The sequence below is a fragment of the Nanorana parkeri genome, unplaced genomic scaffold, assembly GCF_000935625.1.
Source record: "Nanorana parkeri isolate BGI_ZX_2015 unplaced genomic scaffold, ASM93562v1 scaffold26, whole genome shotgun sequence".
NCBI lineage: Eukaryota > Metazoa > Chordata > Amphibia > Anura > Dicroglossidae > Nanorana > Nanorana parkeri.
This window is the reverse complement of record NW_017306294.1, coordinates 3,039,775-3,054,467: the sequence shown is the minus strand read 5'-3', so window position 1 is coordinate 3,054,467 and position 14,693 is coordinate 3,039,775. Positions and strand designations below refer to the sequence as shown.

General features: G+C 37.8%; 1 protein-coding gene across 1 annotated transcript in view; it reads left to right on the top strand.

Moving 5' to 3' along the window:
- Nucleotides 1–14,693, top strand: part of PLXNA4 (plexin A4) — a 580,559-nt gene that overhangs the window by 468,210 nt on the left and 97,656 nt on the right. The window contains exons 16-18 of the mRNA XM_018566064.1: nucleotides 3,559–3,652; nucleotides 12,150–12,389; nucleotides 13,680–13,826. Of these exons, the coding sequence (XP_018421566.1) occupies nucleotides 3,559–3,652; nucleotides 12,150–12,389; nucleotides 13,680–13,826 (481 nt within the window). The remainder of the gene's footprint in view (nucleotides 1–3,558; nucleotides 3,653–12,149; nucleotides 12,390–13,679; nucleotides 13,827–14,693) is intronic.

The following is a 14,693-nucleotide window of genomic DNA, read 5'->3' as shown; positions in this document are numbered from 1 at the left end:
TTTCAGTTAATTATGCATTTTTCCAGCTATATATAACATATGGTCCCTTGAGGATTCTGAAACATATTTATGCCAATTAAGTTAACATGTCTTGCATTTTCATGCTGATCATTTGTTAAGTCAAAATCAGTTGCTGGTAGCCTAAATAAGGCTGGAACCATATACAGAGACCTTTGAGGAGTTAAACATGAAAAAACATTGGAAAAATGGTTTATTATACAGGCTCTATGATGTTTCACATAGCTTGTTTGAAGCCTGTTTTTTTGTACCTGTCATTTCTCTTCCTTACAAACCAAAATAAACTAAAAGAGGTATTTAACGTTGCATGCCAAACTGAACATCTAAGCAGAGAAATATGTGACTTGAGTAAAACAGCTGACATCTCTACAAATTCTTTCCAATTAGTGCTTTATTCACCAAGAACAGAATCCTAGGAATCTGCTTATATCATTTTATCTGGAGGCTGTAGAACAGTTTATGAGCAGGAGATTCCATGTTCTTCACTGCAATTATATCCAGGCAGGGACTGCCAGGTAGAAGACATCACAGAACCAGAGGCTTTTTTTATGGAAATAAAGAAAGCAATGTGCAGTACTATAAATCTTCCTTAATATGGAGTTTGTTAACAAATATACTATTATGGCATTTTACATTGCTGTAATTCTCTGGTTGATTTACCAGAGATATAGAGTCTGCTCACTTAGCAGGATGAATGTTTACTTTGCAATGTGAATCATAGTAAAAAGGGTGAACTTGTGTTCACTTTGTAAACCCAATCAGGTGTGAGATAGAAAAGGAAAAAGCATTTTTTGTAGCACATGACTGGTTGATTATGTGAACACAGCTTCATATTATTGACTTAGCTCAGTGAACATTAAAGGGACACTAAACTCAGAAGTTAAATCTTAAAAGTGCATTCGTGTTCCTTAACTATTAACAATACTGTACCTTATTTGTGTATCATTTAGCTGTAGATCCTCAAATCATGATGGACTACAATCTCAATACAAATTAGTAAACTAAACATGAGATTGTATTCCATCACAGGAGCAAACTTCGAGTGGTAGCTACTTTACAACACACACAGGGACCATGGGGAACAAAAGTAGCCACCCTCCAGAAGGACGGACAGTGTCAGCACCAATTCATAGATGATTTGAGGATCTACAACTGAGTGATATGTAAAAAAACAACATTTTTGTTAATAATTAAGGTACTTGAATGCATTTTTTAAGATTTAGCTCCTGAGTTTAGTGTCACTTTAACAGTGCAAAGTGAACATTAATTTCACAAATTGAACTGTCTATATGCCTTTAGTAAATCAACTGCACTGCATATCACTATAGTGTGCCTTGGATATACACCTGCAAGAAAACATCACAGCAAAGGGCTTAATATAAACATATGTAGGTACTCAAGTAGGCTTAATCAATACAGCAGTATAACAGCAGTAATGATGTGAACGTTGATGTACACCACAACAACCTGATTTTATTTTTAAATATTTGGTGAGTGAGTGAGTGAATAGCCGAATGCCGCTGAGCGTCATTCGGCTAGGCTGTTCTGCTCGGTCTCTCTGTGGGACCGAGCAGAACAGGAAAATAGTTAAAAAAGTACAAAAAAATAAATAGAAAACGATTGTGCGGAGCTAGCAACGACAGCCAGCTCCACCCAACAGTTTTCTATTGGCCGGCGGTTCTGCTGCCGTCAAAGAAAAAGAGAAAAAAAAAACACCCGGGAGCAGGAGCCTCCTGCTCCCGGCCGCCCAGGAGAGAAACACTGCTTTTTCTCTTTTTTTCTTTATTCTGACACGGAGCCTCCCGGAGCGCCCGGGAGAGTTTGCTGTCTGACGATCAGTGTCCCTGGTTAGCTGGTAACCAGCAACGCTGATCTCTCTGCAAGTGACCGGAGCCAGCCGTAAGATCACGGCTAGCTCCGCCCAGCTGTCAGAAGCAGACTGAGCCGCTCAGCTAAGTTCGGGAGCTGTACGGGCTATTGTGAATAGCCCGTACAGTAGCCCTTCAGTTCTACTGAACCGAAGGGGTCCTGGGGCCGTAGCTAGCCAAAGGATCGGTCGAAGCTACGGCTAGATCCTTCGGCTGCTTCGTGAATAGACCCCATAGTAATTTATAAAAGCCATCAGATTGACTTCATGTATGCATACGAGCTGCCTCTGCACATTATTAAATGCATTGGCAGGGCTTTGATTGACACCTATGCATAGCAATGTTCTTTACTGTTAGCTTTTATATCCCTTATTATAAGCAGTAGGGTTGAAGGGTCAATTAATATTTAGCTTAGGGTCCCAGTTACAGTTGCAAGTATTACAACCCTCATTTTTTTTTACAAGTATTTGAATACCCAAAAGTTCCTTATTTTATTCTATTAAAACCCTTTCTTTGATATTCCTGAGAAGAACACGTGCGAGCAAAAATAGTACAATTAAATACTAAATATGATTTATATGCTCTCATTTAAGTAAACAGCCCTAAGCACTTGGCTACTTTATCTATTTTTTTACTAAATGTAACCAGGCAGCAGAAACACACTTGATTGATCTCACATGTAAGAACAATCACATTTCATTGTGTGAGATGAAATCTTCAAAGCAAGTACAATCTTTACATTTAAAAGGGGTATTTCTAAACATGTTTTGCATCCATAAAACTGATTTTTTTTTTTTACAATTCACCCAACATATTTGTGTTGGCTTAGTGGATATGGGCTTCTATGGGATGTGTTTGTATCCTGTGTACAATAGGTAGAGTTAACTTATGAACAAATAGTAGATAGCACATATATTATTGGTTAAACCATGAAACTGTACTATTGTAATACTTAAAATAAGAACGTGCTGATTTTCCTGAACCACCATACATGACCACATAACCATCCCCAAAATGTAGTTTTCTATGAAAAATTAATTTATATCAATTCTTTAAAGTAATGCAATGTAAAAAATGGACTGGTAAATAGTCATTGAATTCCTTTTAAAACCCGTTCCTCAGTATTTCTCTGCATAGACCTATTTGCTATTAAGGCAAAACACAGTACACTGAGCCCTTACATTATTCTGATTCTTAAATTACCCAGTTGGATTTCATATGTTATATCTTCCAGGATATTGGTTACATGCATACGATGGTATTCTGTACATGCACAGAATAAAACCAATATGCTCACTTTAGTATATCACCAGAAACTACAGTATTAAGAAAATAACAATTTTTGTATCCTAGGCATGTCTTCTTGCCACTTACAGCTTCTAAATAAGAGAATGAAAGATTTCTATGCAGTTCCTCTCTATACATGATATACCCTGCTGAGAAAATAACATAGTTTAATAAATGATACTCCTGCTGCCAGTCTATTAATATCTAGACTAGAAGCCTGTGTATAGATACATTGAGTCCCTGTGATTTGAGACCTGTTGCTTTCTCCAAATGTATTATGGAGTCGTGTTACTCTGCATTCCTATTCATCTCCATACATCACACATTATTATGAACATTGGCCATATTATTTTTCTGAAGATTCTTCACAACGCTTCTTTTACAGTGGGAATACTCCTATATCAGTGTGGGGAATGAACCTGGATATTATTAGAAATCCTCGAATAAGAGCCAAGCTTAATGGAAAAGAACACATTAATGTAAGTACTTGTCAGTGTATTAATTACGACTTTACCTGATCATCTGGTGCCCTCTATTTTCACAGTAGTTATTTAGAATAGGGCTACCTGTGTTTAAGCCTGTAATCGACCATCATCTTCAAAGTACCATTATGGAAAAGAAAATGCATTTTCATTGATTACCTGGAGATGAAAAGAGCACATATGTATTTACCTTTTAAGTAGCAGGGGACAGAGGCTGTAAGGTAGTTAGTGATAAGAAGCAGATGCTCACTGCTAATGTCACAGTCATCAAAAGGGCACCAGGTTCACTCCCTACTGGTCCTTTGTGCCCAAAGAAAATTACTGATAATGTATACTTAAACCATCATATCTGTGTAATGCTACAGCTGCCAGACCCTCTTCATATTAGAGTTAGTGGAAGTATAACTGTATCTAAAATCTAAAATAGTTATATATCTTTTACCATATAGAATGTTGTGAATATTTCACTGTAAACCATTTTTAGAAATAAGCGAATTGTCAGCATTTGAAAAAGGTTTTCTGAATCAATGGCATAAGTGCAAGCTCTGAGTGTTTTATGTACAGAGAATAAAATTATGTCAAGTGTTCCACACGGTAAGGAAAATATAGCTGTCACTAAAAATATGCTATTCTACCATAACTTACAAAAAGTGTTCTACAGCTATAGACCAGGCCTCAGTATGTTTGTGAATTCCTTTGTTCCTATTTTGGATGGCCTTTGTCCTTTTGATTGCTGAAAGTTTAATTTTAATGCGTTCTTGGTAATATACACTTAGATATGTCAGTTGCTGGAACATTTTCTGAGGAACGGTTAGTTTATAAAAACAATGCTTGTTCTTTCTTTTAGCTTTTCTTTCCTTGTAATGCTTAGCGATCAGTCTTCTCTATGAATACAAAATCGGAAAATAACATATAAGACAAAACTGCAGCTGTTTTAACAGAGATACATTTTTCTTTAGGAAAGGAGCGACTTCTATGTATTGCTGTATATTCATTTTAAGCTCCATGTCATGCTGTTAGTGGCCTGTGAATAAGTAAATGACATGGCTATATCTAGATATTAAATCATTGCCACCCTGGGATAGATAGTATAATCCTTAGACTCCAAATCTTAAGTTCATGGCAGATCTCAAGATTTATGTCCAAAATGTCAGGATTGCTACAGCCCTCTCTATTTCCTGTATAGCCCACCTGAGACTCTCTATGGTGGGCTCTGCAGGCCCACCATAGAGAGTCCCTGATTATATAACACTACTGAATATATGCTGTGCTTTCTCTTTCTCTCTTTTTCTTTCTTATGCTTAGTGAACTCAGGAAAGGAGCTGAATGCTTATAGTGTTCTAATTAAATAAATTACAGTCTGTATACAGGAGAAATGCCCCAATTATGGTTTATTGTATAACTAGACCTAAATTTCTAATCCAGGCCTGCTTTCTCCTCCGCCATCTGACAAGGCACACACCTCAGTGTAGCATACTCATTATCTTATCTTTCATCCTTCCCCTTATCCCTTTGGATTGTAATCTTGAATAGACAGGTCAGTTTCTCCTGTATTTACTCATTGCTGAAGTTGTTGCTACATAACTTTGTGTACTTGTCTTTGGGAAACATATATACTGTGGGAGTTGGGGCACCTCAAGGTCCTCTGGAAAATGAATGAAGCATGCTGTATCACAAGTCACAAATGATTTAAGGTATAGAAGCATGTAATTATATCATATAAAAAATAGATAAAGTATACAACACCAAATACATTGTTGTTTAGAACAACATAATACATTTAAAATAATGAAGGCACATGCAGTTTAAATAAACTGTTTCTTATGGAAAAATAATGTAGCATTAAAAATGGCAGAGCACAGTCTATTTAGGTAACATATGAATGCAGGTCACTGTCCCTGTACACGGTGTTACATCCAGTGCCGGAACTAATAACCAAAGGGCCCTGGTGCAAGATTTTATCTTGGGCCCCCCTTTCCAAGACGGGGGGGGGGGGCGCGGGAGCGGATCACACTGTTCCCCGCTCTAGCCCCCCCCCCCCGCGGTCTCTAATGTTGCATTGTTGTTGCGTGCTGGACTTACCTGAGACCCTGCAGAGCACACCATAGATCCTGTATAGCCCACCTGAGACTCTCTATGGTGGGCTCTGCAGGGTCCCAGGTAGGCTAGTCTGGTCGTCGGGATGCCGCCTCGGTACAGTTGATACCCATGTAAGAGGCCCCCCAGACCTCTCACATGGGTACCGGCTATACCCCTCTGATGGCGGTGTTCTATCAAAGGTTGTGACTACGTTAAAATGTTTACCGGTGACGTGGTCACACGTTTTAACGTAATGCCGCCCAGTTTTTCGGCGGTGGAATGTGTGACCTCCAATACGTGAAGCATTCCAGCGCTTTTTCAGCTTTTCCAGGGCAGATGGGCATCGCAAATCGCATGTGTCTAACCCCCCACATGTAGTTCCGCCACTGGTTACATCTCTACTGAACCAGAGTACAACATGTACCATCTCTGTTGAGGTAAACGTGGGATCAGCTGCTTGCTTCAGTTAGCTCTTATGATTTTCATACCAACAGAAAATCAATAAGAGAGTTATGATATAAGGGCAGATATACTATATTAGATAAAGCCTCTGTCTGCCCTGTGCTCCATTAGTCACAACTCATTCATAATTCTTTGTGTATGTTGCATTTTCCCCAGAAAGAAGCAGTTCCATAGTGAAGGCCACTTTTAAAATAAGTCACATGAATCCATTGCCTGCATCTTATTGAATGGGGTTATAATAAAGGTTCTCAGTGAAGCTGGGGCACACTGGGAGAATAATTATTGGAAGCTGACATTTTTTCCAAACAGGCCACATTTACACCTGTATATGAGTTACATATTGATAGATGTAAATGTATTACCAAAAATGTGTTCGTAAATGTATTTCTAATATACATTGTAGGCTGCACTAATTCGAAGGGCAGGAAACATGCACATATGTTCTTAAGGAGGTTTATAGGAGGTTTAATATGTTACACAAAGAGGGGCAGTGATTTGGGTAAAAACAATTGTTAAGAGGTTTGGATTCCCAAATGTCACGGAAAAAGAGCTAATGTACATGCGATTATACATGTGATTGTACATGGACAAATTGGGCTACCTAACCATTTTCCATCTTGATTCCGACAACCCACTCTGCAACAAACTGGCCATCCAGGATGATGGCCAGATCTGATAGATATGCATGTCTGCCCCAGTTGCTGAAGGACCATATTTTGAGAGGCACAGCAGCAGTAGTTAAATAAGAAGCTCATTCACATTTCAATGCATCCCACTGCACCTTCTATTCCAGTCATTTGTTACCCTAGCAGATAGTGGCTTTGAAAGCCTTTTCACATGCATAAAGGGCATATGTAAATCCTACATCTTACCTGATAATCAAACACCTAAAAGTCTTCAGTTTCCAGTAAAAATATATATATAAACCACACTATTGCATCTGTAGAATAGAACTAGTTGCTCTTCTGCAAAATATAAATCCCAAACTGAAGTTGTATGGCTAAAGAATTACATTATAGATGATGGCTATACATGATTTATACATCAATGTTCCATTTAAAAGTACTAATCATGTTTTCTTCATGTATACTGCTGAAAACAATAAATATGCAGTGTGTAGTCCAGCTTTATGCTGTTGAATAATGATTAGCTAAAACTAAGGGGTTTATTCACTAAGCTGCCGTAGGCAGCCGAGTGAAAGACCGACCTGAAGAGAAGTGAGCAGAACGCTGTTCGGCTATTCACTTCAGGCTGGTACGGCTGAAATCAGCCGTACATCGGCTGAGCGGCATTCGGCCTTAGAGGGACCGAGCAGAACAGAAAAATAGTTTAAAAAGTCCAAAAAAATAAATAGAAAACTATTGTGCGGAGCTAGCAATGACAGCTAGCTCCGCCCAATAGTTTTCTATTGGCCGGCGGTTCTGCTGCCATCAAAAAAAAAAACTCTCCCGGGCGCTCCAGGAGTCTCCTGCTCCCGGCCGCCCAGGAGAGAAACACTGCTTTTGTCAGAATAGCCGTGTCAGAATAGAAAAAAATATATACATTTTGCCCTTTGGAATGCATTGCTAGATTCCTATTGGCTATTTCAATTTGCAATAGCCAATAGTAAACTAGCATTGCACCCTCCGTGTGCTGCAGTTCTCCATCAGGTCCATCAGCAGAAGGTGGGTGCAATGCTAGTTTACTATTGGCTATTGCAAATTGAAATAGCCAATAGGAATCTAGCAATGCATTCCAATGGGCAAAAAAAATATATATTTTTTTTTCTTTTCTGACACGTCTCCATGTCAGAATAAAGGAAAAAAAGAAAAATCAGTGTTTCTCTCCTGGGCGACTGGAAGCAGGAGACTCCCGGAGCGCATAAGGATCGGCCGAAGCTACGGCTAGATCCTTCGGCTGCTTCGTGAATAGACCCCTAAGAGTAGTAATAAGTGGATGTGCTAGCTCATTGCTTAGCTTTTTACCATATCCCTCCTGAACTGTGTATGTACATATCTATAGTTTTCACTCAACCCATTGCACAGAATTGCAGGTACAGCCATTGCAATGCTTTGTAGGTAACTTCTTGCTTATCAATTTCTAGACTGGTGAACCAAATAACCTATAGTCATGGTGATTTGTCCTGGATTGATTTCAGCATCTTGGTCAACCATCACCCGTCCTTACAAGTGGTGTGCGAATGTATTTTATATATACAAGTGATTAAAGATTTAAGAGAAGGATTTGAGCAGACATTTTCTATGAATACTGATTTAATACTGATTTAATGTGTACATTGTGCTTGTCGTAAGGACACCTTGAATTTGTAGCTGCAAACTCTTCATCAGCCGTAGAACTGTACATTCTACAGTGTATATTTTAAAGTAACAATAATGTGCATGCTCTCCAATCTTATTGTGAACTAAACTACAAACATGGGAATAATAGATTAATGTAGGGAAAACATTTCATACACTTACAACTGGAGAAAAATACATATTATGCCCTGAAGACATATATTATTATTGCATGCATGCAGTATAGCTACCTAGGCATTCATATTTAGATACATTAGATAGCAATTCTAGAAGCACCACTTTGTACAATATATAATGAAATGTACTTGACACTACATATATTATATAAACCTAATAGACTTTACTATAGATTTACAGCTGACTAGAAAGTGTACGTGCATTTTAATGCACTTACAGGCTACAAGAGGGGGGACACTGTTACCTTAGCTATCCAAGAATGATAACCCTATTACAAGTTACAAGAAGTATGTGATTGAATTGTTTATCTCAATGCAAATCAGGAAGACACAGGAAGATTTGTCACATCTCTCTCTCTCTCTCTCTCTCTCTCTTCCTCAGGAGACATGTCATGTCTAGTATTTGACATCTGACTATTCCCCAAGCTATTGCATTGTGATTGACTTTTTATATTTATGGGTAAGATTGACAGACCACTCAGGTAAATGGAAATTATTAATAAGTGAGACGATTAATTCAATGCAGGACTGCCACATCTAAATAGAACCCTTTTTTTCAGCTTACCATATTCACAATATATCAATTAAAAAAATGTTTTTTCTTTAGTTTAACTAGACAACTCTTAAGACATGCACACTGGAATGGTTCAATGGTGGCCTACATTGGAGCTTCCATGAGTAGATTTAAACATAATCAGATTATTTATCCATTTTGATAAAAGATGACATATCTTCCTATCCTTTTAAAGGAGAACTCCAGGTGCAATGCAGAATTCAGTCATATTATGCAAACTGAATACTTATTTACCTATGTTTAGTAAATGATAGAGGAAAAGGTAATGATCCACATTGGTTTTTTTCAGCACTTAGCACAGCTGTTCTCAGAAAGTAGCTTCCAATGTCAAAAACAAATGTAAATTAAAATGTGTGCAGCCATGTCACTGACCTTTTACCTATTTCTAACCTGTCACCTGACCTAACAATTAAGTCCAACCTGACCTAAATTGTATTATTAAAACCAGACCTTAAAATCACCCTTAATGCCCATCTACAGGCAAACTTAAACCTCTCTCACATTCCTCCCTCCCACCCACCTATTCATCAGTTTAAATAAAAATAGTTCGAGAGAGTTCATTTTATTCCCAGAGAATTTTTGCACAAGTCATCCTGAATTGAGAAAGCTGGTTAGATGACCAGTGAAACGTCTTCAAGAAAAATACAGCAAGTCCAGTTGTCTTGGCTTATTTTTTACAGATAGTTCAAGAGAAGTTTAAGATTGCCTGTAGATGAGTCTTAGGGGCCCATCGGAGATTGGTGATCCAGAGCTGCAGAGCCGTCTGTGTCTATACAGACCAGTCCCCTCATTATAATGTCTTTATATCGCTGCAGTTCTGGAGCCTGAAAGGACCCTGCCAATTGAAAGGCAGCAAATTAGAAGTGCCTTTATTGCCCAGGTAGTGCTGTGGACACCGAAAGATGGACCATCACCCACTCCCACCCCACAGTTGTAGAAAGAGAGAAGACTCTGCACTTGTCACATGAGTATAGATTTAGGAAAGTATTCAGGCTTTTTAGATTATTATTACATTAGGATCTCTGTTATCTGGTATTCAGCTAACCGGAACTCCCATCTAATCTGCAAAAGAAAAAACCCTGTGTACTGACTGTTCTGCCGATCTGCCACCTTTTAGGAGAGGGAGAGAGGGCTCTGAACCATGGTAAGGTACAGGAACAGGCTGAAAAGTTCTGGATTATCCTGGGAATGAGTTTCTGAACGATCTCTGAAAAGTGTTGTGTTATTGCAACCAGAAACTGAGCTCCATTGCTGCAGTCACTGTGGAGAATGTAATCCTCAAGTTCACATCAGAAGCACTAAAATCATCCAATTCATTCTCTCATTAGCTCAGTTTGGCACCCCCTGCTCCCCCTCCCACCAGTGACAGATCAGTCTTCCATCTATCTAATCTTTATTGTAAATACAGGGCAGGTGTTCTGGTAGGGGGAACTGGGAAATCTGAGGTGCTGGAAGATATGGACTTCACTGCTTCTGCTGCAGCTACAAAGGTCAATTAGGGCTTTTGTTAAATTTAATTTACAGCTTGTTAAAAATATGTTAATAATTGAACGATCCATAGCCTGGCCTCCCAGTAACCTTAAATCTTAAACTAAAATGAGTTTCACCCATAAAGTTGCATATTAACCTTATCCATGCAAGAAATCCTTGGAATTTAAACCTCACAGTACCTGTAGTGAAATCTTAGATTGCAAAGATCTCAGCACAAATTATTTCATTTTATACAGCTGTTTTCCTGCAGTAAGAAAAGGAGTATGTATTTGTAGCTTCTATGTTTACTGGAAAAATATTACATTACACACATTGTAGTTCCATCCACTAGCAAAGCTCTTGTAGTAGACACATCAGGGTATATTTATAAAGCCATGGCATTTACCAAGCATACACTGCTGGTGTATCTTCCTGGTGCACATGTTTGGTGCATGTGTGGGTATGTGATTGATTCACCTGCAGTGAATGTTTGATAAATGTCACATTTACTGCTTTATTAATATACCCCTTAGAGACATAACCTTATCTCCAATATGCTTATTTTAGAAATGCAAAAATTAGGCAGTGTCTGTAGCTCATGGTCAGAAGGGTTAGCAGTATACCTGATGATAATATGTTATTTTACCATAGTTCTATTATAATGGTCACCAGGACCTATGCCAGTTTTCTCTTTTCCTGATTTATGTATTTTTAATAGAGAAAGGATTGTTCCTTTTCATAGGGAAAGGTGAATAAATTATTCTTAATTGGTCACAGAGATTGTTGCTGTGAAATAACAGCATCTAGCACCAAAGATGTTCAAGACACCAACATTATTGCTTACGAAAAATTGGGTCTCTAGATTTTCAGCAAAAAGAACAGGAAATCGTGCTGTTGGCAGCCTACATTATCATCTACACTTGATATTGCAGAGAAACATGGAAAACCGCACAGTAATGAAAGGAAAAGTAATAGTCCCCGACTGCAAAGTTTCATTTCACACTAACAGATCTGCTCCCTGCACCTCATAGTAACATGATACAGTACAGACGTTTTCAGTGCTCTATTGAATGTGTTAATGCACACGATCTTTGTGTTGGAATTATATCAGACATTGAGTTATATTGTAAAGACATATAATGCTTTTGGTTTATATTAAAGCCTTTATCTTTTAATATTTCGGAAAAATAATGAATTAAAAATGAATTATCCTCATCACTACTGCAAAGAAGAAAAGGTTAATTACACTTCAGTATTTGTTCCAGAATACTAATTTCTAATACTCAAAAATTATAATTATATGTGTGACATAATATTTTCTGTAGCACTTACAAAGCTTATTATAACTCTATTAATACTGAAGGCCTGTAAACAGTTTTACAAATGATTTTATGGCTAAACGTGACTTCCATGTTTTTCCTTTTTTTTTTTTATAGAATTGTACAGTATTGAACTCAACTGAGATGATATGCCAAGCTCCAGCTGTGGCCATTAATTCCAACAGCCAAGGTGAAGGCACTGAGCGACCTGAGGAATTTGGATTCATTCTAGACAATGTTCAGTCACTGCTGGTCCTCAACAAGACCAACTTTACATATTATCCAGATCCAGTGTTTGAGTCATTCAGCCCTTCTGGTATCTTGGAGCTGAAACCTGGAAGTCCCATAATATTAAAGGTAAATCAAATGGGAAAAGTCTTGTTTTTATATGGATAACATAAAAGTCAGCAACAAATGACATTGGATGGTCCACAAAATGCTTAATTTCCATTCATTTTTGTAGATTAGTGTAACTAGAAATTCAATATTGCTTGGAGCCAAAAGCCTCTTTTTTAGAGGGTTATTCACAAAGCTGCCAAAACAATCTAATTTAATTGTTTCAGATTGGTTCCAGGTACACACAATGGCTTCACAGGTTGAACTGAACCTTATGTAACCTTCTGTTAAGTAGTTTATTGCACCCTTACACTTCAAAAGAACAGTTTTGAAAGTTTTAAGGGCTGAGGTTTATAGCTTATCAGTATAGAACTTTTGACAAACAGTTCAGTATAAAGAAGCAACTAAATGCATACTATCCTTGAGACTCCAATGTAAGCAGCCATACTCTCACTCATGTGCCTCTTACTAGTTCCTGCCAGTGTAGATAAACCTATAACCTGAGTAACTACCAAAGTTTAGTGTATAAGGTTGAGCTGGGGGGGGGGGGGGGATTTACTGAAGGAGATAATTTTTCACTAAGCCAACAGAACCTGTGCGTGCTGTGAACTCCAAGTCATTTGCATAGAAATGTTGAAAAATACCAATATCCTTTGCTTCCTATACTTTGGATGTTTGAAGTGAATACAACTACGGCATACAATGAAAATGTACTCCTTTAGTATATCTACCCAAGGTATCATCTGCTTAAGTGTCATGACACAGGTGTGTCATGACAAACTTCCTTTAAGGGAATTTATATTTAAATGTGTTGATTGTGCACATTGTTTTGCAGTCATCAGCTTGAATTAGCATGTCAATTTCAAAGGTTCACTTTCTGATGAGCCACATTCACTTTTCTGCTGATATAAATTAAAATACAAAAAATATCTTCGAATTGAGCTTAAAAAGAATCCAACTGACACCTATGTGTGATTTGTGATAATAAGTTGCTATTTCATCTCATACATGGATATACAAGTTACAGATTTCTCTATGATTAAGCCTTTTTGGCAAAATATGTCAGAGCCTGTGGATCTTGCTATTCTTGTAATGTTTTAGATTCCTGGGAATAAGCTTTTTTTACATCAAAGTCCTGGCTGTTGAGTGCAGCTATTACTAGTGATGACCGTGGCGTTCCTCTGTTGCCCGGCACCCGTCTTTTTGGACAGGACCGATGAGTTTGGGCATACGAATATGAGAGGTGTCTTTTTCAAAAACTTTCCTATTGCAGATTTACAACTTACAGATGCATTGGTATCTTTTTTGCAGGGTAAGAACTTGATTCCACCAGTAGCAGGAGGTAATATGAAGCTGAAGTATTCCATGTACATTGGTGAGAAGCCATGCACAGTCACTGTTTCCGATGTACAGTTACTATGCGAGTCCCCAAACTTAACTGGTCGACACAAAGTACTGGTAAGTACTAAATGCATAGTTCTTTTGTATAGGACCACCAGTACATGCAGAATTTAGTGTCTTTGTTATTACCTAACTATTGCTATAGAAATTCCTTAGCCATAAAGACCAAAACATACTATAGTCTGCACAAATGAAAGAACTATGAGGATTGTATAACTAGTGGTTCAGAACAGATTTTATTTTTGTTTAAAGGTTTGTATTTGTTTACCTGTCCAATAACTAGCTGACTAGTTCTGTAGGATTCTGTTTTTTTGCCATCACGGATTGTTTTTGGCCTGATAATAATTAAGCGGTTCAAGCAGAGGATCATTTTCTCCATGTACATTCCAGATAAGTTAGCAGAAGCTGAAATTGCTGTTGTCTTCCACATCCTAGCAATAAATTGGTATAGTGGCTGAGATATGCTGTTGAAACAGAAGAGGCCAGCTTTAAGATTGCAAACAACAATAACAAATGGGCCCTTGTGTGCATTTCATTTTGATCTCTATAGAAGGTCTTTGGCTCGACAATATATAAATTAAAAATTTACATTTGCCACGTTTGTAATTTTTAAAAACAACCCGCTGTAATGTGGAATACCTCTTTATGAAGACAAGCGGGCTTGTTTCTCAAACTGGTATACATTTCAGATTGTTAAAATCAGCTCAGTAAAAGAAAAATTATGATTTGTTGGCTTATTGAATAAGATTGCAATATGATAATAGAGATGGCAGCCTCTCTTCAGCACAGTTTGTTTCCTAAAATACAGTATTGGGGATTTTCTTTGATAGCAGGGATAGAATCTATAGCATATCTATAGCAGTACCCCTTGGTTAATCCTTTATAAAAAAAATATTGCGAGCCTTACAGTTAACTAATTTACAT